The sequence below is a fragment of the Mangifera indica genome, chromosome 18, assembly GCF_011075055.1.
Source record: "Mangifera indica cultivar Alphonso chromosome 18, CATAS_Mindica_2.1, whole genome shotgun sequence".
Lineage (NCBI taxonomy): Eukaryota > Viridiplantae > Streptophyta > Magnoliopsida > Sapindales > Anacardiaceae > Mangifera > Mangifera indica.
Window position 1 is genome coordinate 282,516 of NC_058154.1, and position 26,925 is coordinate 309,440.

A 26,925-nucleotide genomic window follows, 5' to 3' on the forward strand; every position below is an offset into this window, starting at 1 on the left:
ATAAAAATAAATATATATAATTTTATATTTAATTAAAAATAATAAAATAAAATTAAGATTTATTTTATTTTAAAATCTTTTAATATAATTATTTTAAAATATTTTTTATATTAATTATTATATTAATTAAAAATAATATTATATTTATTCTAAAAAATTAAAATATAAAAAAATAATTATAATAAAATTAAGATTAATTTTATAATATTTTAGTAATTAAAATAGAAATGATAATCAAATTAATTATTATATTATTTATTATATTACATTAATACTAAAATATTACCAAAAATTTTTATTATATAACAAACTAAACAAAATAATATTAATAATAAAAAATAAATTATTAAAATAACCCTTTAATACTTGGAGCAAAGCCACCTTGCACCAAGAGAAATTAACCTTAACTTCTACAAATATATCTACATTTGAATTTTGATATTTCAATATCATATTTGATATATATTTTTTAGCTAATTTTATTATATAAAATTTTTGCTTGAAATTGAATCTAGGCTCTACTACTGTCAAAAATATATATTGAGTTTATATGAGTAAAGATTAAAGTCATATTATACAAAATTAATTAACTTATAGTAAAGACTAATCAATAACATTTATATATCACTCTCTTCTGTTCTATTTATTATATATGAAATTTTTGGTTTTTAACATTTTTGTTCAAGTGTAACCACCTAAACTATTAAATTTATCATTTGGCTCAGTCGATTTTTTGTTATTAGGTCCACCATTTGACTCGTACTCTAATACTATGTTAGAAATATATATTGAATTTATAAGTATAAAGATTGAAACTTATATTATAAAAAATTAATTGACTTATGTTAAAATCTAATTTATAACACTTATATATCATTCTTTTATGTTTTATTTATTATATATATCATTTTATTTATTATATGTGAGACTTTTAATCTCTAATAAGCACGAGTTTTAATAAATCATATAGCATAATTAAAGTTATTCTTTTTATAAGTTTGTTTATTGATTTTTGAAGGATATGGCCAAAAAAACTTTATAGGATAAGATTTGGTCTTCTTTGATATATAAGGCGTTTTAAATTAGGCATCTTTTGTTGACAATAATGGAGAGTGTTCGTTTCATGGCTTTATCTTCTCTATTTTTATAGGGTATTTCTAATTTTAAGATTATTATTGGTTAAAAGAAAAAAACCCAATAAAAATATAGATATAAATAACTAAAATCTTTACGTTTTTAAATAGGATGAGATAAAAATAAATATCTTTCGATTTATTATCTTTCTAATTTATCATATTCTTTACATATTTTTTAAGCATTTAATTATTGAAATATATTTTAAAATTTTGAATTATATTGATATTTAATAAATATTTTATTATTTTTTATAATAGATATGGGATAAGAAAAAGAAGGGGAATATTCCACACTAGGATATAAAGGGAAAGAAAGGAGAAACTTTTTCATTGAGAAAAAATGAGTACTCCTTGTTATTCTTTTTATATTGAGGGAAGAGAAAGATTTGTTTTTGTAAGGACCAAGACGATGATTAGGATAATCACCCCTTATCCGCCCATTCACATCTTTATTCAAAAGCTAAAAACACAAAAAAAAAAAAAAAAAATGTATTTTAAAGAAGAAAACACACAAAAAGGGGGCCAATCAGCCCAAACATTAATGTCCAAAAGCATTGAGGCCGTAATCCTGGCCAATTTACAGTTTGGGTCAGAAATCCACATTAAAAGCCCAATAAAACCCGAGGATGAAATAGTCATTCCAACTGGACACTGCAAAACCCTAGTTTGCTTATATTTCAACCCCAACCCTTTCAATCGTTCCCCCGCGCCTCCCTTCTCTCCGTTTAATTTCTTGTACCTCTAAGAAGTGAAGGCAAATCAAAGATGCCGCCGAAGTTCGATCCATCTCAGGTGGTGGACGTATTCGTCCGGGTGACAGGAGGTGAGGTCGGAGCTGCGAGTTCACTCGCTCCTAAAATCGGTCCACTTGGTCTCTCCCCCAAGAAGATCGGAGAAGACATCGCAAAGGAAACCGCAAAAGAATGGAAGGGCTTACGTGTCACCGTGAAACTGACCGTGCAGAACCGTCAGGCGAAGGTCGCCGTCGTCCCTTCCGCCGCCGCATTGGTCATCAAAGCGTTGAAGGAGCCTGAGAGGGACAGGAAAAAGACGAAAAACATCAAACACAACGGCAACATTACTCTCGATGACGTGATTGAAATCGCTAAGATTATGAGGCCGAGGTCTATGGCCAAGGATCTTAGTGGAACCGTTAAGGAAATTCTAGGCACGTGCGTTTCGGTTGGTTGTACGGTCGATGGGAAAGACCCGAAGGATCTGCAGCAGGAGATTGCTGATGGGGACGTGGAGATTCCTCTTGATTAAATAAAGCTGATAACTTGTGAGGGTTTTTCGTTCTATATTTTAGTTTTTGAGTTTATTTTTCAGTATCTGTGTTTTTGTTCTATCAGTTTTGGATTTTTATAAGGATTTTAATGATATCTCCGACTTTCAAATTTCCAGAGTTAGTGAGTGTTTAATTGGAATCAGGAGATGTAAGCTTACATTTAGTGGGTTTTTTGGATAATATCTGAGACGTAAATTTCGCCTATAAGTTGAATTTCACCATTTCCTTAAGCAAATGAATGTTCTTTAATTTCTGTTATGCTATTGAAGCTTAATTGATTGTTTATGGAAATATGCATTTCTGCAATTAAATTTTTAATTTAGGATAACGACCAGGTTTTCGAATTAGAGATGGTCCTAAACATTATGAGGAAAAAGCTTTATAGTTAACTGTTAATGCTGGGTTTTCTTATATTAGCTTAACTTTTCCTCACCTTACTTAATGGAAAACTGTATATCCCGTTTCAGTTTTAGCTGAAACACCTCTCTGTAGTGTTTTATTTTAATAAACCTAAAATTTGCACGCAATAAGATTTGTTTTTGCCGTTCCAAATGTTTGTAAGGTCCAAGTAACCAATCTCATAACAGTCCTTTGGCTGTTTATTGTGTGAATGTGAGTAAGCTCACCAAGAACAGGGCTTTTCTGTGTTTGTGGCCTTTAACAGTGTGCTAGAACTATGGTTTCACTCTCGTTTTTGCTTTGATTATGTTGATTTATGTTTCTTAATTTAGACTTTTAAGTTATAAGTATTTTTGTTGGCTGTGGTGGTCAATTAGCCAGTCTCATATCAGCTGCAAAGCTGTTGTTTTGTGTTAATGGTCAGTAAGCCACCAACAGTATCTCTGTGTTGCTGGCCTTGAGCGTGAACTAGAACTCTAGTCTCACTTTTAAGGCTGCAACTACATTCATTAATAAACCATTAACTCTGTTGCTTGGGATTGTGCAAATTCATAAGTAATAATATTGGAATTTGTCAATGCTATATATTAATTCATTTGATGAGATGAGTTGAGTTTTGTCTAAGGATTATGATTGTGCTAGTTGTTGCAACACATTTGATTAAGATTTCTTTTTTGATTCTCAGTCGAAAATAGGCTCTAATGTAACTTCCGAGGTTTATGCCTATTTAGGTCACAATGTAATTTCCCAAATTGTGGTGGGATAGTTGGACATGTTGCTAGCCAATTTTGTTAATCTGGTTTGACTTGTTCAAGCGCCTCCGAAAAAATATGTTGGGTTTGGGTCTGATAATTTCGGTATCAGAATTTTGGTTCAGGTTTGATTCACTAAATTAAATAGGGTTTCAGACTTGTTTGTGGTTTATATATGTAATTTTAAAGAATAGTAGAAGTATCTTTTGCAATTTTAAAACAACAAAACAATATATTATCGTAGAATTAAGTGAATATAATTTATTTTTAACTATTTTACGATTCCATATAGATTAGGGTTGGGTTTGGGATAGGTCGTCAAGTCTAATAATTTAATGGATTTGTATATTTTTTTTATAGGCCTGTTCAGGGTCTAAAATTGTTCGGTATGAAAGATCTTTTCGGACGGAACAGTCGGATTGAGGCTTGTCAACCTGATTGACGACCTACTTGTAACGACTATTTTGGGCTGAAACATTCCAGTTTAGGCTAAAGTAATCACTCTAACTTATCCTTTGTTGTCCAATTCAGAAACAATTTCTAGAATGTTGGTTAGCTGAATTATTTTATACAACGTGTCTAATACTCTGGGATACTTCCAAGTAGTTGAAACAGTTGCATAAATGGACTCTAGCGCATCGTAAATCGCTTGGTTGACTGGTATTTTCTTTGCGGTTCCATTCTTTCTCTATATACAGGGTTCACTAGACATTTTCCTCAATAATTCCAATTCTCTCTCTCTTTCTTTTGTGCAAAATCGATACATCTTTCCATCTCTCTTCTTTCATGATTTTGAAGGAAGAGAAAGCTTTTTCGCAACCCTTGTGAGAGAATTCTTTGCTCGTGCTTCCATGGCAAAGGAAACTAAAACTTGCATTCTTGGATGGCTGTAGCTCCAGCTCTCATTGCCTACCCATTAAAGACTTATAATTCTCCCAGTTTGGAGACTATCATTGAAGAGGACGCCGAAGTAGATGATGATGATGACTCATAATCTTTTTTCAATCATCTGTGGGCGTTTTTTATTCTCCTGTTTTGTGTTTAATTTCATGATATGCTGATGGAGACTGCCCTGAATTTATTTGTATATGTTAATCCTGTTAATATTAAAAATTATAAAAAATCATTTGTATTATGGAAAACGTGCAACCTAAATGAAACGTAAATATTTGCTAGATATTAAACAGACATGGTCATTAGAGAATATCGTTTAACCTATAGGTGACAGTGGACAGTGTTATGTCCTATCAGGGTGAAAATGATAAGGCGTGAAATATCACTGGTTGTATTGTACTAAGACCCGCCAAATGTGAGCTTTGGTAGATTATGTTGGCCTATCAAACCTTAAGGCTCACAACACGATCTATGGTATCATGCAAGTGAATCACAGCAAGGTCAAAGCTCTTCAAGGATGATAGTTTAGAAGGATACTCTTTTGAACAAGCTTCATAATTGAATTGTGCTCATCCAAATTTTATCATTGAATTCGATTTCAATTCTTTAGGAGGCGAAATCAAAACCAGAATTAGAACCGGCCGATTCCACAATCTCTCTAAGATAGGTAGAACCATAATAAAAAATCGGATACCCGTTTCAGTTTCGCTTTGGTTTTTTCCCTTGTACCTACTTGGCAGAATGACAGCCAAGAACTAATCTATTCGAAAAAGTTTAGGCTGTTTTGCCGATGTTTTTTTCGTAGAAAGACAAGGATGATTATTCATGATGGTCGCTTTTAGATTAAATTAAAATAAAAAATAATTACATGTTTGGTGGAGGCTGTTTCGCAATGAAACGTGGCATTATGTGAGAGAGTGAACGGCGTTGTGCGGTCGGATTGAGTTGTTTGGACGGTGGTGGTAAATCAATGTTAATTGGTCGGTTTGTTCACAATTGCTTCATCAACGTCAGAGCTCACTATAGTCTTCTGATTGGTGGGTGCATTACACCGATTTGAAACACGTGTCACATTCTTTTTTTATAAGGCTAACACATTCCTCTCTCCTCCCCATAAATATTGTCCACTTCGCCACACTTTCTCTTCACTCTCCTCTTGCTGAATTCTGATTCTAGTGCAATGGCCAGGGACATTGGAGTAGGTGGGCACAGCGACTTCCATGCAAAGGACTACCACGACCCGCCACCGGCGCCGTTGATCGACGCTGAAGAGTTAACCAAGTGGTCATTTTACAGAGCAATCATAGCTGAGTTTATCGCCACTCTCTTGTTCTTGTACATAACTGTACTGACCGTGATTGGTTACAAGAGCCAGACCGACCCCAACCTTAACACTGATCAATGTGGCGGCGTTGGTATTCTTGGCATCGCTTGGGCCTTCGGCGGCATGATCTTCGTTCTCGTGTACTGCACTGCCGGTATTTCTGGTTAGTTTTCTATCAAAGATAAACACTTTATCAAATTCATACTTTCTGTGTAAATAATGAATATTCTGTGTTTAATAAAATTATTCAGGTGGCCACATTAACCCGGCAGTGACATTTGGGTTGTTGTTGGCGAGAAAAGTGTCACTGGTGCGAGCCATTTTGTACATGGTGGCTCAGTGTTTGGGAGCCATTTGTGGCTGTGGGCTTGTTAAGGCATTCCAGAAGGCTTACTATAACAGGTACGGCGGCGGGGCCAACGAGCTGGCCGACAGCTACAGCACCGGAACTGGGTTGGGCGCTGAGATCATTGGAACTTTTGTTCTTGTCTACACTGTTTTCTCTGCAACTGATCCCAAGAGAAACGCAAGAGATTCACATGTTCCCGTATGTATCATCACATCATACTTCACAATCGAATACAATTGATTTTCAACTTAATTCTGATTGATATTGTTGATATTTGCTGTAATTAAAAAGGTTTTGGCACCTCTCCCCATCGGATTCGCTGTGCTTATGGTTCACCTGGCTACCATTCCGGTCACCGGAACTGGAATAAACCCGGCTAGAAGTTTCGGAGCTGCTGTGATTTACAATCAGGACAAGGCATGGGATGATCAAGTGTGCACTTTTTCCTCTAAATCATTTTCCTTTGTTATGTCATGTCTTGATTCTTATGTAAAAATCTGTTATTGTTGCAGTGGATTTTCTGGATTGGACCTTTCATTGGTGCTGCCATTGCTTCATTTTATCACCAGTTCGTCCTCAGAGCATCCGCCACTAAAGCTCTTGGGTCCTTCAGAAGCAGCTCCGCCATATAATTTATACAAGTTATGGTGCAGGGATCAAAGCATTATTGCTTCATTAAGAGGCGCAGGGAAAGTTTGGAACTTGTAAATTATTAATGCATTTTCTGGTGAATATGTCAATCGTGTTGCCTTGGTGTGCCCGGCACTGGTTTTAAAAAGCGCTCGTGTGTTGTAATCTACTTCACTTTGCTTTGCGTTGTTCTATTTGTTAATAATATTGATGTGAAAAATTAATAGCAAATATTTGGATTGAGCAAAACTATGTGCATTTACTTGAATATTTAAATAATATATAGTTATTTTATTGATAGTAATAACAATTTAATTTATAAAATTAGCTTTTAGGTTTGCCTCTCTTCAAACAGGAAAAAAATTCTTTTATAAAAATGAAGATAAAAATAATTAAAATTTTCGTAATTGAAGATAAGATGAGGACAAAGATAAATATATCTCTATCCGTCTCTTCTTTTACGTTTTAGTAAAATTTTATATATTGAAATATCCATACAAATTTTGAATAATTATAAATATTTTGACATTTAATAAATATTTCTTTCAAATAAGGATGTGAAGGGAAAAATATGGAGAATTTGAGAATAAGAAGGAGAAGAGGAGAGACCTTTTATCTATAGGGAAGGGACGAGAGAGAGATAAAAAAAAGTTTTTTTATAGGAATAGGAACGGAGATAGAGTTAAGACATTTAATCCTATTCACCGCTGTTATCTTTAATAATAAGATATTATTTTATTTTTAATTTAAAATTATTTGAATCACGTAATAATATATTATTTGTATAATTTAGTATTCAAAACTTGTTATAAATAGTTTTATAGAATATGATATATGGATGGAAAATTTGGCAGAGGGTTAATTTTCTTTTCATCCACTATCTTGATCGGGTTTCTTCGTTGATTTATTTTCTTCTTTCTACCAATAGCTAGGTTCTAATTTACGTGGATTGGCAAAGAGAGAAATATTCTTCAAAGTTTTACCGGGTCTTTATAGGCTAGAATGGGTCAAATTTTACTGGTTTTTTTTTTTTTTGGTCTTGTCTTTCACTTGTTTTCCTAAATTGCAGGGTAAAAGTTTGTGTTTTACTTTTATTTAAAGTTTTAAACTCTCTTGTATAGAGTAGAAGTTAAACGATATCATCTTGAAAATATCAAGATATCGGAGTTTCTGTATTTCTTCCCATTTTCTTATTCTGAGTTAACTCAAAATCTGACACCAATTATCTTTCTGTATAATTTCATTTTCTTTCACTTGGCTAACCATTAAAATTTCAGAAAGGATATTGTTTCACGCTGTTGAGATTCTTGTGGGGCTGTAGAACACAGTCGTCCTTCATTGTTCTTGTGGGGCTAATCATGCGCAACGACAGTGAAGTAGTCGTGCACAATGACCTCCATGAAAAGGACTACTACGACCCACCACCGGCGCCGTTGATCGACCCCGAAGAGTTCATCAAGTGGTCATTTTACAGGGCCATCATCGCCGAGTTCATCGCCTCTCTCTTGTTCTTGTACGTTACTGTGTTGACTGTGATTAGTGACAAGAGCCAGACTGACCCAACGAACAACCTCGGCGCCAATCGATGTAGCGGTGTTGGTCTTCTTGGCACCGCCTGGGCCTTTGGCGGCATGATCTTCATTCTTGTTTACTGCACTGCAGGAATATCCGGTGAGTCTTTCCTTCTCTCATTCGGTGTCCTTTGGAGTTTATATAATTCAGTTTATACGATAAAATCAGTTCAAATCATTTAAAAATTATAATTTAATTTAATTTAATAAATTTTTAAAAAATAATTTTCAGTTTAATAGTTTTCAAATCAAATCAAAAATATTTTATATATATATATATATATATATATATATATATATATATATATATATATATTTGACAAATACAAATTTTTAATAAACAATTAAGAGTATAACTTATTTTTTAAATATTTATTTATCATTTATATATATATAAATATAAATATATTGTATTTATAATTCAATTAATTTTATTAAATAATATATATTTATAAATAATTTAAATTAAAATAAATTATATTTTTTTAATTTAATTTGATTTAAAATTTAAAATAATTTAGTTTAACTTAAAAATTTTACAATCCATTTATTCTGTTTAGTTTGGAAAAATTTTGACACTGCATCCAACAAGAGCATACGCACCCATGATAGTGTCATTTTCATCCATGTGGATAATTGGATACTGTGATTGAAAAGCTGTTCAGGTGGGCACATAAATCCTGCAGTCACATTTGGACTGTTCGTGGCCAGAAAAGTGTCATTGCTGCGAGCCATTTCGTACATCATGGCTCAGTGTTTGGGAGCCATATGTGGCTGCGGGCTTGTGAAGGCACTCCAGAAGGGTTACTATGACAGGTACGGCGGCGGAGCCAACTCGTTGGCCATTGGCTATAATGCCGGAACAGGATTGGGTGCCGAGATTATTGGAACCTTTATTCTTGTCTACACTGTTTTAGCCGCAACTGATCCAAAAAGAAACGCCAGGGATTCACATGTTCCCGTATGTATCACATCTTCCTCCACAATAAGAGATGGCAACCGGTCCTCGCAACTTAAAACTAGCCCATTCTCTTCTTATGGAAAAAATTTCTCTTCCTTCTTTTTTGTATCCCTATAAGAAAAATTATTCTCCCCCTTTCCATCATAATAAAATATATACTTTTAATAATTTAAAAGTTTTACAAGTAATTAAATATATAAAAATTTAAAAAATATATAAAAGAAGAGATAAATTAAGAAAAAAATCGATCAAATAAGAGATAAGTTAGAAATATACTTAGTCTCTGTCTTGTCTCCAATTATGAGAATTTGAGTTCTATATATTTTTATTCTTATTTTTATTAAAAAATTTTCTTTTAATTCAAAATAAGGTAGGGCGAAGACTTGGTTTAGAGGCCAAATTGCCATCTCTTTCCATAATTGAGTATAATTGATTTTTTACATAAACCCTAATTGATTATTGTTTTAAAAGGTGTTGGCGCCACTACCCATCGGATTTGCTGTGTTCACAGTTCACCTGGCTACAATTCCGATCACCGGAACTGGTATAAACCCGGCTAGAAGTTTGGGAGCTGCAGTGATTTACAATCGGAAACAGGCTTGGCATCACCACGTACGTAGTCCTTTTTTAAACTTTTGAATCAATTCGATTCCGATTCTGATCCGTTACGTCTTAAAAACTGGTTATTGCTGCAGTGGATTTTCTGGGTAGGACCTTTCATTGGTGCAACTCTTGCTGCATTGTATCACCAGTACATCCTCAGGGCATCTTCTCATCATAGAGGCCATGAATCCTTCAGGAGCAGATCCGTCGTATAAATTTTACTAGTTGTGGTTGAAGAAAGGGACTATCAGAGATAATTATTATTTCAATTATGTTCACTGGTTATAAGTATTCAATTAGATATTCAAATAATATTTTATCGTATATTTAAATAGTTTTTATTATAATAAAATAACATTTAATCATATAATGACACAAAACTAAAATACTTAATTAATTAATTAAAACTTAATACACATTCTATGTGTAGAGATAATCTATTCTATCTCCAATAAATGATCCACCACTCACTCTTTTTTAAATTTGCAAATTCATGGGAAAACATAACCATACATCACAAAAAAATTTCAAAAATAAAAAATATTTAAATCATACTATATAAAATATCAATTTATCTTTGACATTAAAAAAATATCACAAAACTCCGATAAGTATAGTATTTATCAAATTGTCATTTGCCCTCTCTAGGTATGACGCTTTTCAAATATCTCATTCAATAAATAAATAGTATAAATATTAAAATTTCTAATACTCACAATTACTTAGTCTAAACATAATTACTAATTTTATAAACATTAAACTAATACGCCCAATTAATATTCCTTAATATCATGTATTTTCTGGCCACATATAAAATTTAAAACCACAAATGCAATAAATAAAAGTAACTTTTAAAATAAATAATTAAATCACTTAATTAATACAAACATTAAAATCAATTTTAAGTGAATTTTCGAAAAAGTTTGAATGAATTTTGGCTTAAAATCACCATATTCGGTCAATTTTTGTTTTTGTTTTTTTTTACTATAACAAAATCATCCTTAACTAAATTAATTAAAAAAAAAAAAACAATTTACAGCAGTAATCTGCCCCGGGATACCGGATACAAGATAAATGGAGTCTGGTCGAATCATCTACCAATAATATTAGCTCAGTCAAGCAAGGTCTCCGGTGCGGGCGCGTCACTCAATCTTCTCAGAAATCAAAGTAATTCATCAGGTACCCTCTTTATCGTACCAGCATCCCTCTCTCTCTCTCTCTCTCTCTATCCAACACTCTCTTGCATATTTCTGTTGTAATTTATCACTACTCTTAACTTCGAATTCAGATCTTATTGATCATAGATCATTACTTCTTGTGTATCCCTCGATTACGCTGTTTCTCGTCTATATGTCTAATTTTTCCATTGAATTGTTGTTTTCGATCGATCGATTTCTCCGATTTTGTTAATCTAAATGTTTTGGATCTCACAATAAGATTTTCTTCTTTTATGTACAGTTGAACTGTTATAGTTCTGGTTATCTGATCAGATCCTTAATCCAAAAAATTTGAGATTGCTGAAAGGATATTTGAATTTGAGGATAAAACAAATCGTTTATGTTTGGAATTGCATTTAGGTTAACCATAAATTTGGTTATTTTCAGTGAAGTTACTTTGCATAGAATATTAGCTTATTAAATGCCATAAATTGTTGATATCCCTTGATTTTTAACATATATATATAAAAAATCTTTCTGGCAGACTATGTGATTGTATTGTTTTGATCTTCCATTTCTGTTTTGGAAATCAGTTAAGGATGGCAGCTAATAGGGGAGGTGGAATTCAGCAATTGCTGGCGGCAGAACAAGAAGCTCAACACATTGTCAATGCCGCTAGAACTGGTAAGCATATTGATTCTTTTAAATGATCTGTACAACTTGATGAATTTCTCATTACATATATACATTTGTGCACAATTGATGTCATTTAGAGGTTTTTCTGTATTCTGCATATCAAAGATTTGTTACATATGAAACTCTTAATTGTATCTTTTACAGGTTAAATCTTTTCAGTAACAAATCTCAAAATTTTTCTGATTTTACTTTTGGAAAACTTTTGCCGGACGAAGTCCTTTTTTTTAATTAGTGTAATTTAATGCGAAAACTTGTTGAAGACTTTTTTCTCATTTTCTCATTGTTTTCTGTGTTATCTTTTTTGTTATTAGCTAAAATGGCTCGTCTGAAGCAAGCTAAAGAAGAGGCTGAGAAGGAAATTGCTGAATATCGAGCCCAGGTGGAGCGTGACTTCCAGAGGAAAGTTGCTGAGGTAAGTTGTATGTTGCTGAAAACTATTGATTGGAGATTACTTTGAATGCTCATTTTCAATCTTGTCATCCCATTGTTTCAAGTTCAAATATCAGGCATTTGGTGCTGCTGGATTGTAAGTTGATAACTACATATAGTTATACATGTGTTAACCCTGCCTCTCTTCTTTCATTGTGCGCTTGTCAACAGAGTAGTGGAGATTCTGGTGCTAATGTGAAGCGGCTTGAAAGAGAAACTGAAGCAAAGATTAGTCACCTGAAAGCAGAGACTGAAAAAATATCATATGATGTTGTCCAGATGCTCCTGAAGCATGTGACAACGGTCAAAAATTAAGCTCCTTGATGTTTTAATCTGTCCTACGAACATCTAAAGATGACTGATTCTCTTTTGAGTTCATCATGGAACTTATAATTCCTGTGCCATTCTTAGAATCCTTGTATTGTTTGATCTATTGTTCAGTATTTTTCAGATTGTACTTCATAAAACTTCTCCAGTGAGTTAAAAAACTATGTGTTTGTTGGGTATGGTTTGAAACTTGACTTGAGTTTTGGGTCGAACTTTGTCAAATAGACTGCAAGTTAGTTAATATAATTGACATATTGGAAGGCAGAAAAATAAAACACAGAGACACTAAGAGCATATAACTAAGGATTACTTTTGTGATCCACTATAGTGGTCACACACAGTTCTTTTTTGGATTGAAACTGGTTGTTCTCTCTGCAAATTAGGAAATTTATGGATGCATGAATTACAATTCAGGCAAAAGGTTAAAATGCAATTGTAGAGAAAATATGAAAAGGCTTACCTTCTGTTTCTTCATGTTCAAGCGATTGTTCTTACAACTCCTCTTATTATGGCCAACGATTTGACAGATACTACGTCAGATTGTTATGTTCCTAGTTTTCTTGGATTGCTCAGATGATTCTCTCTTGCCGGATTTTTATGGTCTTCCAACCTTTCTGTGTTTGTGTAGTTGCCATAGTTTCGCACCGCCAACCCCAAGCCAACTCTACTTGACAAGGACTGGATGAATATACGCAAATTAGGTGCTCATGTATGATTCAATTTTTTAATTTAGGGACTGTCTGATTCTAATTTTTGAAGATTATCTCGGTAATCTATCTTTTATTCTCTTGTTTGGTTATCAGTAATAAAATATTACAGTAATCGTTTATTACCAATGCTGACGTGATAGGTAATATAGAGAGTAATCTGATTACCACCATCACCTTAAGTATTTAAATATTATTAAAGTAATTTTAATTTTATTATAATTATATTATTATTTATTAATTTTTTGAGACAAAAATAAATTTATTTTTAATTAATATGACAAATAATATAAAAAATATTTAAAAATAATTATATTCAAGGGCATTTAAGTAAAATAATTTACTAGTAATTTTTTATTACCTTTAACCAAACACAATAATTATTTATACATACCAAATTTTATCAAACATAGTAATCATTTATATCCAATAATCTTTTAAGTAATCTACCTTCAATATAATTTTTCTATTTTGGTAATAAAACATTATCCAAATCAAACGCTCCCTTAGGATTAAAACAGTTATATTGTATATATCACCATGTGACTGAATGACAAATAACTGTTTATACATAAATTTGTATACATTGTTTCTACATATAATTTTATTATGGTTCAAAAACTACTCAAATATCAGAAAGTTCTTTATCGAAATACATCTGATTGAATGAATTCATGGGTACTAGATATGTTCAAAAACTTCAAGGTGTATGTTTTGGGCTTTGTGTAACTAAAATCCTTGACCTAAACATCATCATCATCACCTAGCCAAGTGACACTAACATACCTTGCCTCTTCTATGAACTTATTTAGTTTCCCTTGAATGACAAGTGGAACTGTAGTGACCCATTCAACACCAGCATGTTGCTGTCTTGCTTTTGTTCTTGTCATTACCTTTCTCCTATGTAACTCCAACGTGCTTAAAATGCATAATTCTCCCAACCATATTGCACCAAGAGGTAACATCATTGTTCAAAATCAACTAATTTTTAACCCAGAATATTGCAAGTTGGAATGAAAATTCTAGGGAAGAAATGCTTATGAATTTTATAATGTAATATGCAGAGGTTCGAGCACATTCAAAGGACAACAGCTACTTGCTCTTAGTGGAGGTCAGTATAATTTTGACTGACTAAATTATTTAATATAAAGTATAATACAGGAATTGGAATTTTATAGTTGCCTATTTTTTATTGGTTTGGATAAGGTTATCATTAGAACATTTTAAAAGATGACTAAAATAAAATCTGTTAAATTCTTAAGGATTTGTCCTATCCTATCTTATTATTGTTAAGTTATTAAAGGAACATGCCATGTTAAGAGATGCTTTAGTTAGTGCACAACAGGTGTAGGCCAAATAAAGAACATATTTCTAGGTTTATCAATCAAGCCTATTAAATTAAGTACAATTTATTTAAATAAGTTTAAACCCATAAAAATTTTTGAGTCTATTATATAATTTTAAAAATAGCTTTTCAATTTTTTTTGGGTTTGAAATTCTAATGAATATTTCACTATTTATAATGAAATTTTGAACCTTAGGCCAAAAATTTATGAACAATTCTTTTATTCAAATCTGTCTGATATTCAAAAGCATTTGTCACGATATCATTAATATATAAATTATTATTAATTTAAAATCATATAATAAATTATGTATTAGGTATAAAATCATCTTATTATTAATATATAGATTTAATGTAATTTTATAATAAAATATTTATTTATTTATTTATATATTTTTAATTAAAAAATGGCCACTTTACATTATTACATAATCTGTGTCCAACACCAATGGTGGCATGGGTGGAGCTTTACGCAACCCCATCCAAAGATTCTGTTTCTTTCTTTCTTTCTTCTTCCTCTAAATCATTTCTCTCAGCTTCTTTCTCTTCTTTATCTATCCATGTCACCTTCATTTTATTGCAACTAAACGATACCGTTTCGTTCACCTTAGTTATTATATCTTCCCTTTAGAAAAGAGTTTCTCAAGAAATGGGAAACATCGGTAGCACAAGTGGTAACGGCCGCCGTAGACACGGAAGTCGACGTAATCATCCGCCACCACCGCCACCGCAACCGCCACTCACACCGCCTCATCATGAAATTTCGGCAAATCGCTATGTGTTCGCGGCGGTGACGCCCTACCCGGAGCAGCAGTATCCGGATAATAACAATCCTAACCTTCCACCGCAGTACTACCAGTATCAACGCTACCATCCACCGCATCCGCCAGCCATGCCGGTGCCGCTTCCTGCGCAGTACGATCACCATGATCGTGGAACTGGTCATGTGGACCTCGGAAACTGGAGGTACCCGTGCGGGCCCATGGCGTCGGCTCCGCAGCCGTACGTGGAGTACCAAAAGGCGGTTACGATACGGAACGATGTGAATTTGAAGAAGGAAAGTTTGAAGCTTGAAACTGATGAGGAAAATCCTGGAAGCTTCTTGGTTTCATTCACGTTTGATGCTACTGTTGCTGGCAGGTAACTAAATAAAAAATAATCAAAGCTCTAGATTTGTTTCTGAATTTTCCTTTTTTTGAATTCTTTTTATTTATTGTCTCATCTGATGACTGTACTTTGACTACTATTTTTTTATTTTTCTCATGAATATTATTAATTGATTAATACGTGCATTATTCATGGAGGATATGTGTAGAGAGGTTTTTTTTTTTAAAATGAAAAACACTCCTCGCTTATGTTCAAAATCAGTTATTTCAGCGCATGAAGAAGATTGTTATTGTGCCAAGTTAGTAGTTTGAGTAGGGAACGTGTGTGCTGATGGGAAGTTGGATAGCAGAAAAAATTTTATTTTCGTGGAGATAATAAATATGTTCTTTTAACTGAATAGAATCAACTTTTATAATGACTGAAAAAGTGGGTTTCCTCTATGTGTGATCTTAAAGAAGTGATTGAAGAATTTGTTTGTATTACAGCCACTACATTTATTGGATTGGCTGAACCTTGGAAGCATATTTCAGTCATTCATTAGTAATATCAAGTTCTAATAATCTACTTCTAGTAGTTTCGTTGTCCATAAATCTTGTATGCTTTTAGACTAAACATTTTCTTTATTTGTAATCCAATGTTCAGAAAGTAAATCAGTTAGAAATGCAAAATTTCACAAATTGCAGCGAATCATTGGAGTGAATATTTGTTGAGATGATGTAGGGTATACGAAGCATTCATGTTTTGAATGAAGTTATAATACGATAAAAGGTCAAAGGCACTGCATATTTAACTTTTAGATTCTTGTTAGGACTTGAGATTCAGTTTGTGTTATCTTTATCAGATCTTGGTTTGTTTGATAGGATTAGAAACACTTTCTTCTAATTGGTCCAGGTGTGAGAGTTGAATACCCATATACCTGGTTGTTTGACATGGGAGCATGATTATTATTTTGTCATAATATAAAGGTTGGCAAATATCATCTGCTGGCTTTCGTAGAGAATCCCATTTTCATGATTAGACTTTTTCAATTTGATAGATGGTTGCTCAGGTAAATTTGCCAACTTTGGTAACTAGTCATTCTTGTAGGTCCAAGATCAGCACAAGTCAAGTTGTGGCAGTCTGTTGATTCTCTAATCAGTATTTCCAAGGATTATGGTTTTAATTAGACCAGAGAAAATGGCTTGGTTTTGTAGAGAAGGAAACAAAGCTATTGTATGGGAGTATGAACTCATGATGATTTTTGTAACCTCTTTCTCATCTATTTGTTTAAAAAAAGAAATTGGTAGAAAAAAATTTTACTAGATGTGTTAAGCCCTGGAAGCTGATCAGTTCACAAAATTTTTATCTTAGACATTTCAAATTCTAGTAAAATGAGATGTTGTGTGTGAAGCAGGTGATTTTTGGTGTTCATGTAAACAAGATTTGTAAAAAGTCTTTTGGGAACCTTAAGCATCATTTTGATGATGTACGTCACTACTACTAGCCTGATTGTTACTCCCACTTTGTTTCCAAGGATGAAGTCTCTAGTTTGAACTAAGAGGGGCTCGATCTGAGGGAGTTGCTCTTAACCCAATTATTTGATCGGTGGGTGGAGATAAATTCACAATATCTTAATAGTGGCTAGGATGTTACGCATATTCTGGAGCACATCACTTTTTTGTTCATAAACTTCAGTTCTTGTAGTATGCATGTTGTTTTCTGTAGAAGTAATTCTTTATGTTGATTTTGTATATTGTACTGTCAAAATCGCAATTACTTTGTTCTTTGTGAAGTTGCATTTTCTATGTTTCTTCTTGTTGTATGATTTTGTTCTAACAAGAACTCTATGTCCCTTGCAAACAGTATCACTGTCACTTTCTTTGCTAAAGAAGGTGAAGACTGTAACCTGACACCAACAAAGGAAAACATTCTTGCACCAGTGACTGTTAATTTTCCAGTAGGCCTCGGTCAGAAGTTCAGACAGCCATCTGGAACAGGGATTAACTTTTCAATATTTGAGGAGGCAGAGCTACTGAAAGAGGGTAACATGGATGTCTATCCTCTTGCTGTGAAGGCAGAGGCAGTCCCTGCTAACCAGAATGGATCTGATGGAAACTCTATTCAGGTACCAACAAATTCTCAGATAACACAGGCAGTATTTGAGAAAGAGAAAGGTGAATACCAGGTCAGAGTAGTGAAGCAAATTTTGTGGGTGAATAGTATGAGGTATGAGCTGCAAGAGATATATGGGATTGGGAATTCTGTTGAAGGTGATGTTGATGCAAATGACCCAGGAAAAGAATGTGTCATTTGCCTATCAGAACCGCGAGAAACAACTGTGCTTCCCTGCCGACACATGGTACACTTTTCTATTTTCATCTCATTTTATAATTATGATATTTTCCCAGTTAAGAATTGTTCTATCATGGTTTCCAATCCCTGCTTGTCTATGATAGTTCTCCATTTTCTTGTGTTTAGGTTTGCCTTCATCATTCTGATATTTATAGAACATATTTACATGAAATATGGTTGATGCAAGTCAAATTGTTGATTTTAACAATAACTGTTAAATGTTTCTCAAAGTATTATTTGGCTATTCCTCTAATTGTATGAAAAGCAATTGCGTGATAAGATTGTTTTAATATAGTACAATTCACATGCGCTATATCAGTACCTGTATACAGCAAACTGTTCGAGTAAGCAGTCCAACTTGCTTATTGAAAGATTTAGAGAACTAGAAGCAGAAGTAAATAGAATGACTCAATCTCCAGTAGATTTGTTTATGACGCATTTGCTTTTGTGGCCTCTCTTGTGGTGCAGTGTATGTGTAGTGGATGTGCAAAGGTTCTGAGGTTCCAAACAAATCGGTGTCCAATTTGCAGACAACCAGTTGAAAGGCTTTTGGAGATTAAGGTCAATGGACCGGAGGAATGAAAACAATATATGTTGCTGGCACTGATTTTATGTATAGTGGTTTGTCGCGTTTCTCTAGTATTCCCATCTTCAATATAATCTTCTTTACTATTTCATTTCTTCTGCTTAGGAATTTCCTGCCTTTCTAGTAAAGGCAATGAGTTATGGCAAAGATAAACTGCTGGCAATGCACCAGAATTATATGTAAGACAATGCTTGTGCCTTGAGGCAATTCCTCGTAATTTTTATCATATGAAATATAATATGAAGTTTATGTTTGGTTTGCTTCAGAAAATTTCCAAACCTTTTTATGCTGGTTTTGTTCATTCTGTTATAATATTTATTTATATTTTATGATCAAGTCAGCCCCTTGATACCTGCCTGTGTAAAAGCAATGAATTATGCATTTATAACAAGTATCAATTTGGATACCAATTAAGGTTGAATTTAAGTCAAGTTTGTTCATACTCGAAAACAAGTTTGACTTGAATAAGTGCGAAACAAACTTGGTTGAAATGAACTTGAACCTAAGAGTTAAATATTTTTGAGCTTGAGAGGTGTTTAGCTTGTCAAGCTCATGAACTTGGACAAAATTTAATACGAATAAACTAAAACAATATTGTTTTGATCAATATGCATTAAAATAACATCATTTTTTATTCGGTTATAGTACGAACGGAGTTTAAAACTTGGTTGGGCTTGATACTATAGTCGAACTCAAGCTTGAACAACTTTGAAATGAAGTGACTTTTGTTGGATTGATTTATGCCTGTAGTCATGTAGGAATTGTTAGCAGTGGCCGTAAACTTTTTAAATCTATGACTGATGTTTATGGGATCAGTCCCTCATTACAACACTACACATGCTTGTTAGATCTTCTTAGTCGATCTGGACATCTTGCTGAGGCTGAGAATGTCATTAAAGCAATGCCATTTAAGCCTGATGAACCTACATGGGCAGCTTTATTAAGTGCTTCCAAGCACCATGGGAATACCCAAATGGGAGTAAGGGTAGCTAATCAGCTATTGAGCTTAAAACCCAGAGATCTTTCAACCTAAATATTGTTATCAAATGTTTATGCCAGTGCTGCTATGTGGGAGGATGTTTCGAAAGTGAGAAAGTTAATGGCAGTCATGGAAATGAAAAAGGAGCCGGGATACAGTTGCTTCAACACTGGAAAGGAAAGCCAAGTTTTTCATGCTGGGGAGCCTTATCATCCTTGGAAGGATGAGATTTTTGGGCTGTTTAAAAAGTTGGATGGTGAAGTGAGAAGAGGTTATATTCCTGATACCTACCAGCTATGTATTATTTGACATGGAACAGCAAGAGAAGGAAAAGCAGCTGTTTTGGCTTAGTGAGAGGGTGGCTGTGGCTTATGGGATGCTTAAATGTGTGTCCCTGGTACAGTTATACGGATAGCGAAGAATCTTCGCGTTTGTGGAGATTGTCAGATTGTTTTGAAATTTATCAGCGTTATTGTGAACAGATAAATTGTTGTTCCTGCAATGATTTTTGGTAATTTTAAGTTTGTTCAAGTCTTATATATGGCTGTGACTTATTCATTCTTTCATGGTTTACTTCATAATTGATTGATTTGATTAGACCATCAATTTTTACAAACCATTCTGTCAACTCATGCCTCTCCTATGCTGGACTGTGGCTTTTCCAAAGATTGATTTGTAATTCTTATTTGATTCATTCCCTCAACCTTTTGACCACCCACTTTGATACAATGCCCTCTCATTAGTTAGAATCCCAAATCCATTATCGATGATGCATTTTTTGGATGAATTTAAATAAAACTCTGAGAATAGTTAATGCAGCTTTGGTTCCTAACGCCACCTATGTATGAAAATCTGCCATCGGAGTTGTTAGTTCTGTTTAGTCCAGTCACTATAGCCCAATCATCGGAGAAGAAAATTATCTTCCAAATTCTTTGAAATTGTGTCAAGTAGAAATGAGCTAAATTTTTTTTAAAAATTTATTATTGCTGATGTGATTTTTTGTATACCCTTCAGAAATACACAATATCAAGTTATTATCCTAATCATCATAATTGTATAATGTAAATGAGAATAAAATAAATGGATAATACATTAAGAGAACGTTTGGTTAGAGTTGATAAAAATTATTTTGATATTTTTATTTGTTATTATTTATATTATTTTGTTTAGTTTATAAATAATAAAAGATTTCAGTAATTTTTTATTATTAAGATTGATATGATAAGTAATATAAGAGTAATCTTATTATCACTTTTACTTTAACTATTAAATAATTATTGTGTTTAATTGATAGTAATAAAACAATACTAAAATATAATTTTATTTAAATGTCTTTGAATATAATTATTTTAAAATATATTTCATATTATTTGTTATATTAATTAAAAGTTTGAGTATTTTAATCCAAAAAATTATAATAAAATTAAAAGTACATTGATAACATTTTAATATTTGAAGTAGATATGATAATTAAATTATCGTTTCTATTACATGTGACATTATTACTAATAATATAATATTATTATAATATTTTATTATAAACAAATCAAGGTAATGCAAATAATAAAATATAGATAACCAAGGTAATCTTTTTTCGTGGCAAACCAAATGACCGTTATAGTGTTAGACACAATGATTTATTTTAAAGATTTTGGATTTAATGGGAGTGTGATTTAATGCAAAAACTTGTGGAAGACTTTTTTGTCATTTTCTCATTGTTTTCTGTGTTATTATTTTTATTGTTGTTAGCTAAAATGGCCGGTTTGAAGCAAGCTAAAGAAGAGGCTGAGAAGGAAATTGCTGAAAACTATTGACTGGAGTTTACTTTGAATGCTCATTTTCAATCTTGTCATCCCATTGCTTCAAGTTCAAATATCAGGCATTTGGTGCTGCTAGATTGTAAGTTGATAACTATATATTGTTATACTTGTGTTAACCCTGCCTCTTTTTCTTTCATTGTGTGCTCGTCAACAGAGTAGTGGAGATTCTGTCTGGTGGTGCTAATGTGAAGCGGCTTGAAATAGAATCTGAAAGCAGAGACTGAAAAAATATCGTATGACGTTGTCCAGATGCTCCTGAAGCATGTGACAACCGTCAAAAATTAAGCTCCTTCATGTTTAAATTGGTCCCGCAAACGTCTAAAGATGATTGATTCTCATTTGAGTTCATCATGGACCTTATAATTCCTGTGCCATTCTTAGGATCCTTGTGTTGTTTGATTTATTATTGTTCAGACTATACTTGATGAAACTTCTCCGTTGAGTTAAAAAAAAAACTATGTGTTTGTTGAGTAAGGTTTGAAACTTGACTTGAGTTTTGGGGGTCGAACTTTGTCAAGTAGACTTCAAGGTAATTAATCTAATTGACATATTGAGAGGCAGAAAAATAAAACACAGACAGAGACACTTAGAGCATATAACTAAGGAAGAGTAGTCACACACAGTGCTTTTCGGGATTGATACTGGTTGTTCTCTCTGCAAATTAGGAAATTCATGGATACATGAATTACAACTTGGGTAAAAGTTTAAATTGCAATTGTAGAGAAAATATGAAGAAGGTTTATCTTCTGTTTCTTCAAGTTCAAGGGATTGTTCTTACAACTCCTCTTATTATGCCCAAATTATCTGACAGATGCTACATCTGATTGCCATGTTCCTAGTTTTCTAAGGTTACTCAGATTATTCTCTCTTGCTGGATTTTTATGGTCTTCCAACCTTCTGGATTTTTATAGTTTCTCAATACCAACCTCAAGCCAACTATTGTCAAAGACAGGATGAATATAAGCAAATTAGGGTGGGGTCTCATGTATGATTCAGTTTTTAACTTAGGGTTCTAAAACTAAACTACTCAAATATTTGAAAATTCCTCACCAAAATACATCTGACTGAGTGTACTAGATATTTTTCATAGCCCACGATCACCTGTTTGTAATTTTATCTTCAAGGTATATATTGTGCCCTTTGTGTTACTAAAATCCATGCCTTCCCTCAATTAACATCAGCTTGTTGTCTTGCGCTCATTCTTATCGTTTTTTATTTGGTAAATCATTCTTATAATCACTCTTTTCCTATACAACTCCGATAAGCTGGAAATAGATAATTTTCTATTTTCTTCAAACTAATGAATAAAATATTCACCAGTATTAAACCAAGAGTTTGAATTTTGTAAGTTAGTATTGTTTAGTGGGGACGACACTTATCGTCTAATTTGAACAACTCTCTCTCTTCCAAAATAGATGATATTTTATCATTCAGAGATCTGGATAATGGTTGTCATATTTGGACGATAATTGTTGTCTAGAAAACAATCTCTGGACGACAACTCTTTTATTGTTGGATGACCGTCGTCAAAGAAAGTAATTGGATTTCCAGAAAAAAAATGGATTTTTAAAACTTAATTTAGAAAAAGAAAAATTAGTTTTTAAACTAAAAGAAGAAAATGAATATTATTAATTGATGTGATGGCTGTACTTTCACTTCTATTTTTTATTTTTCTCATGAATATTATTAATTGATTAATACATGCATTAGTCATGGAGGATATGTGTAGAGAGGGTTTTTTTTTTTTAAATGAAAAACCCTGCTCGCTTATGTTCAAAATCAGATATTTCAGCGCATGAAGAAGATTGTTATTGTGCCAAGTTAGTAGTTTGAGTAGGGAACGTGTGTGCTGATGGGAAGTTGGATAGCGGAAAAAATTTTATTTTCGTGGAGATAATAAATATGTTCTTTTAACTGAATAGAATCAACTTTTATAATGAGTGAAAAACTGGGTTTCCTCTATGTGTGATCTTAAAGAAGTGATTGAAGAATTTGTTTGTATTACAGCCACTACATTTGTTGGACTGGCTGAACCTTGGAAGCATATTTCAGTCATTCATTATTAATATCAAGTTCTAATAATCTACTTGTAGTAGTTTCGTTGTCCATAAATCCTGTATGCTGTTAGACTAAAAATTTTCTTTATTTGTAATCCAATGTTTAGAAAGTAGATCAGTTAGAAATGCAAAATTTCACAAATTGCAGCGTATCATTAGAGTGAATATTTGTTGAGATGATGTAGGTTATACGAAGCATTCATGTTTTGAATGAAGTTATAATATGATAAAAGGTCAAAGGCACTGAATATTTAACTTTTAGATTCTTGTTAGGACTTGAGATTCAGTTTGGGTTATCTTTATCTCAGGTCTTGGTTTGTCTGATAGGATAAAAAACACTTTCTTCTAATTGGTCCAGGTGTGAGAGTTGACTACCCATATACCTGGTTGTTTGATATGGGAGCATGATTATTATTTTGTCATAATATAAAGGCTTGGCAAATATCATCTGCTGGCTTTCGTAGAGAATCCCATTTTCATGATTAGACTTTTTCAATTTGATAGATGGTTGGTTGCTCAGGTAAATTTGCCAACTTTGGTGACTAGTGCTTCTTGTAGGTCCAAGATCAGCACAAGTCAAGTTGTGGCAGTCTGTTGATTCTCTAATCAATAGCTTCAAGGATTATGGTTTTAATTAGACCAGAGAAAATGGCTTGGTTTTGTAGAGAAGGAAACAAAGCTATTGTATGGGAGTATGAAATGATGATGATTTTTGTAACCTCTCTCTCATCTATTTGTTTAAAAAAAGAAATTGGTAGAAAAAAATTTTACTAGATGTGTTAAGCCCTGGAAGCAGATCAGTTCACAAAATTTTTATCTTAGACATTTCAAATTCCAGTAAAATGAGATGTTGTGTGTGAAGCAGGTGATTTTTGGTGTTCATGTAAACAAGATTTGTAAAAAGTCTTTTGGGAAACTTAAGCATCATTTTGATGATGTACGTCACTACTACTAGCCTGATTGTTACTCCTACTTAGTTTCCAAGGATGAAGTCTTGAGTTTGAACTAAGAGGGGCTCGCTCTGAGGGAGTTGCTCTTAGCCCCATTATTTGATAGGTGGGTGGAGATAAATTCACAATATTTTAATAGTGGCTAGGATGTTACACATATTCTGGAGCACATCACTTTTTTTGTTCATAAATTTCAGTTCTTGTAGAATGCATGTTGTTTTCTGTAGAAGCAATTCTTTATGTTGATGTTGTGTGATGTACTGTCAAAATCGCAATTACTATGTTCTTTGTGAAGTTACATTTTCTATTTTTCTTCATGATGTATGATTTTGTTCTAACAAGAACTTTATTTCCCTTGCAAACAGTATCACAGTCATTTTCTTTGCTGAAGAAGGTGAAGGCTGTAACCTGACACCAACAAAGGAAAACATTCTTGCACCAGCAACTGTTAATTTTCAAGTAGGCCTCGGTCAGAAGTTCAGACAGCCATCTGGATCAGGGATTGACTTTTCAATATTTAAGGAGGCAGAGCTCTCAGCTACTGAAAGAGGGCAACATGGATGTCTATCCTCTTCTTGTGAAGGCAGAGGCAGTCCCTGCTAACCAGAATGGATCTGATGGAAACTCTATTCCGGGACCCACAAATTCTCAGTTAACACAGGCAGTATTTGAGAAAGAGAAAGGTGAATACCAGGTCAGAGTAGTGAAGCAAATTTTGTGGGTGAACAATTTGAGGTATGAGCTGCAAGAGATATATGGGCTTGGGAATTCTGTTGAAAGTGATGTTGTCCCAGGAAAAGAATGTGTCGTTTGCCTATCAGAACTGCGAGACACAACTGTGCTTCCCTGCAGACACATGGTACACATTTTTGTTTTCATCTCATTCTATAATTTTGATATTTTCCCAGTTAAGAATTGTTCTATCATTGTTTGCAATCCCTGCTTGTCTATTATAGTTCTCCATTTTCTTGTGGTTAGGTTTGCGTTCATCATTCTGATATTTATAAAACATTTATACATGAAATATGGCTGATGCAAGTCAAATTGTTAATTTAACATTAACTGTTAAATGTTTCTCAAAGTATTATTTGGCTATTCCTCTAATTGTATGACAAGCAATTGCGTGATAAAATTGTTTTAATATAGTACAATTCACATGCGGTATATCAGTACTTGTATATAGCAAACTGTTAAGTAAGAAGTCAACTTGCTTATTGAAAGGTTTAGAGAACTAGAAGCAGAAGTAAATAGAATGACTCGATCTCCAGTAGCTTTGTTTATATCCCATTTGCCTTTTGTGGCCTTTCTTGTGGTGCAGTGTATGTGTTGTAGATGTGCAAAGGTTCTATGGTTCTAAACAAATCGGTGTCCAGTTTGCAGACAACGAGTTGAAAGGCTTTTGGAGATTAAGGTCAATGGACAGGAGGAATGAAAACAACATATGTTGCTGGCACTGATTTTATGTATAGTGGTTTGTTGCCTTTCTCTAGTATTCCTATCTTCAATATAATCTATCTTCTTTACTATTTCATTTCTTTCCGCTTAGGAATTTCCTGCCTTTTCTAGTAAAGGCAGTGAGCTATGGCAAAGATAAACTGCTGGCAATGTTCCAGACTTTTATATATATAAGCCGGTGCTTGTGCCTTGAGGCAATTCCTCATAATTTTTATCATATGAAATATAATATGAAGTTTATGTTTGGTTTGCTTCAGAAAATTTCCTAGCCTTTTAATGCTGGTTTTGTTCATTCCCAGTATAATTATTTATATTTTATGCTCAAGTTAGCCCCCTTGATACCTTGGTAAAAGCACTGAATTGTGCATCTACAATCAACATCAATTTGGATCCTGACTGAATTCGAATAAATAAGTTTAACTCAAATAAATTTAAAATAAACTTGGCTCAAACAAACTCAAATTCGAGCTCAAACTTAAGAGGTAAATATTTTTGAGCATGCAAACTTGACAAAATTTAATACAAATAAATTAAAACAATATCGTTTTAATTAATGTACATTAAAATTACGTTATTTTTTACTTAATTATAGAATCGAACCGAGTTCAAAACCCAGTTGGGTTTAACATCATAACCGAACTCAAGCTTGAACAATTTAAAAATAAGTTTGATCTTGAATACATTTTAAAAATAAAACGTTAATTATCGGTAAATTTAACACAAACGTCAAATTTAAACAAACCATTATCTTCTTCTACCCTTACCCTTACACTTGGCATTCTAATTTAGACGCTTAAGATGATTATGTTTTGTACGCATGAAATGAAATTAATAGCAAAGTAACCCATTATTATTACTATCTAAAATTCAACAAGAATAATAAGCCGACTGTGCTTTTATTGACTTTATATCAATGTGTTTTAGTCCTCCCTCCCACCATTGATGCACATGCACACCACTACCTCTGAGACCCTTAAAGATATCCATGCAGTCCGCTTTCCCTGCAGCGCAGAAAGATTTCATCGACAAAGCATATGGTTCCAGTTTTGAACAACTCTGAGAGAAATTTCGG

The 26,925-nt window shown here is 33.0% G+C and overlaps 5 protein-coding genes and 1 pseudogene across 6 annotated transcripts; all 6 read left to right on the top strand.

The window, feature by feature from the left end:
- The first annotated feature begins 1,813 nt into the window (after window positions 1-1,813).
- On the top strand, window positions 1,814-2,659 carry LOC123202079 (60S ribosomal protein L12-like). Its single transcript, XM_044617802.1, has one exon. The coding sequence runs from the start codon at window positions 1,902-1,904 to the stop codon at window positions 2,400-2,402; it is 501 nt and encodes a 166-aa protein (XP_044473737.1). The 5' UTR covers window positions 1,814-1,901; the 3' UTR covers window positions 2,403-2,659.
- Window positions 2,660-5,569: 2,910 nt separating this feature from the next.
- On the top strand, window positions 5,570-7,021 carry LOC123202078 (aquaporin PIP2-2-like). The gene is made up of 4 exons (XM_044617801.1): window positions 5,570-5,956; window positions 6,045-6,340; window positions 6,434-6,574; window positions 6,655-7,021. The coding sequence occupies exons 1-4, from the start codon at window positions 5,650-5,652 to the stop codon at window positions 6,772-6,774; spliced, it is 864 nt and encodes a 287-aa protein (XP_044473736.1). The 5' UTR covers window positions 5,570-5,649; the 3' UTR covers window positions 6,775-7,021.
- Window positions 7,022-8,130: 1,109 nt separating this feature from the next.
- Window positions 8,131-15,640, top strand: LOC123202209 (probable aquaporin PIP2-1). The gene is made up of 5 exons (XM_044618044.1): window positions 8,131-8,443; window positions 9,009-9,304; window positions 9,776-9,916; window positions 10,000-10,070; window positions 15,158-15,640. The coding sequence occupies exons 1-5, from the start codon at window positions 8,131-8,133 to the stop codon at window positions 15,177-15,179; spliced, it is 843 nt and encodes a 280-aa protein (XP_044473979.1). The 3' UTR covers window positions 15,180-15,640.
- Window positions 10,931-12,695, top strand: LOC123201894 (V-type proton ATPase subunit G-like). Of its 2 annotated transcripts, none has more exons than XM_044617469.1 (4): window positions 10,931-11,086; window positions 11,658-11,748; window positions 12,072-12,172; window positions 12,361-12,695. In XM_044617469.1, the coding sequence occupies exons 2-4, from the start codon at window positions 11,664-11,666 to the stop codon at window positions 12,502-12,504; spliced, it is 330 nt and encodes a 109-aa protein (XP_044473404.1). In that variant the 5' UTR covers window positions 10,931-11,086; window positions 11,658-11,663; the 3' UTR covers window positions 12,505-12,695. The 2 variants fall into 2 exon arrangements, with proteins under 2 accessions (XP_044473404.1, XP_044473406.1); XM_044617471.1 differs by having other exon boundaries at window positions 11,022-11,074.
- Window positions 15,007-18,857, top strand: LOC123201893 (probable E3 ubiquitin-protein ligase LOG2). Its single transcript, XM_044617468.1, has 3 exons — window positions 15,007-15,708; window positions 17,518-18,013; window positions 18,475-18,857. Exons 1-3 carry the CDS (start codon window positions 15,218-15,220, stop codon window positions 18,586-18,588), a joined length of 1,101 nt encoding a protein of 366 aa, XP_044473403.1. The 5' UTR covers window positions 15,007-15,217; the 3' UTR covers window positions 18,589-18,857.
- A 528-nt stretch (window positions 18,858-19,385) lies between these two features.
- Window positions 19,386-26,128, top strand: LOC123202210 (annotated as a pseudogene).
- The last annotated feature ends 797 nt before the right edge of the window (window positions 26,129-26,925 follow it).

Coding starts and splice junctions, on each gene's coding strand:
- LOC123202209 (XM_044618044.1), top strand. CDS start 8,131: ATGCGCAACGACAGTGAAGTAGTCGTGCACAATGACCTCCATGAAAAG. Junction 9,917..9,999: donor AACAGGCTTGGCATCACCAC/GTACGTAGTCCT, acceptor TTATTGCTGCAG/TGGATTTTCTGGGTAGGACC. Junction 10,071..15,157: donor CACCAGTACATCCTCAGGGC/ATCTTCTCATCA, acceptor TTGCAACTAAAC/GATACCGTTTCGTTCACCTT.
- LOC123202079 (XM_044617802.1), top strand. CDS start 1,902: ATGCCGCCGAAGTTCGATCCATCTCAGGTGGTGGACGTATTCGTCCGG.
- LOC123201893 (XM_044617468.1), top strand. CDS start 15,218: ATGGGAAACATCGGTAGCACAAGTGGTAACGGCCGCCGTAGACACGGA. Junction 15,709..17,517: donor GATGCTACTGTTGCTGGCAG/GTAACTAAATAA, acceptor CCTTGCAAACAG/TATCACTGTCACTTTCTTTG. Junction 18,014..18,474: donor TGCTTCCCTGCCGACACATG/GTACACTTTTCT, acceptor CTTGTGGTGCAG/TGTATGTGTAGTGGATGTGC.
- LOC123201894 (XM_044617469.1), top strand. CDS start 11,664: ATGGCAGCTAATAGGGGAGGTGGAATTCAGCAATTGCTGGCGGCAGAA. Junction 11,749..12,071: donor TGTCAATGCCGCTAGAACTG/GTAAGCATATTG, acceptor TTTTGTTATTAG/CTAAAATGGCTCGTCTGAAG. Junction 12,173..12,360: donor TCCAGAGGAAAGTTGCTGAG/GTAAGTTGTATG, acceptor GCTTGTCAACAG/AGTAGTGGAGATTCTGGTGC.
- LOC123202078 (XM_044617801.1), top strand. CDS start 5,650: ATGGCCAGGGACATTGGAGTAGGTGGGCACAGCGACTTCCATGCAAAG. Junction 6,341..6,433: donor CAAGAGATTCACATGTTCCC/GTATGTATCATC, acceptor GTAATTAAAAAG/GTTTTGGCACCTCTCCCCAT. Junction 6,575..6,654: donor ACAAGGCATGGGATGATCAA/GTGTGCACTTTT, acceptor TTATTGTTGCAG/TGGATTTTCTGGATTGGACC.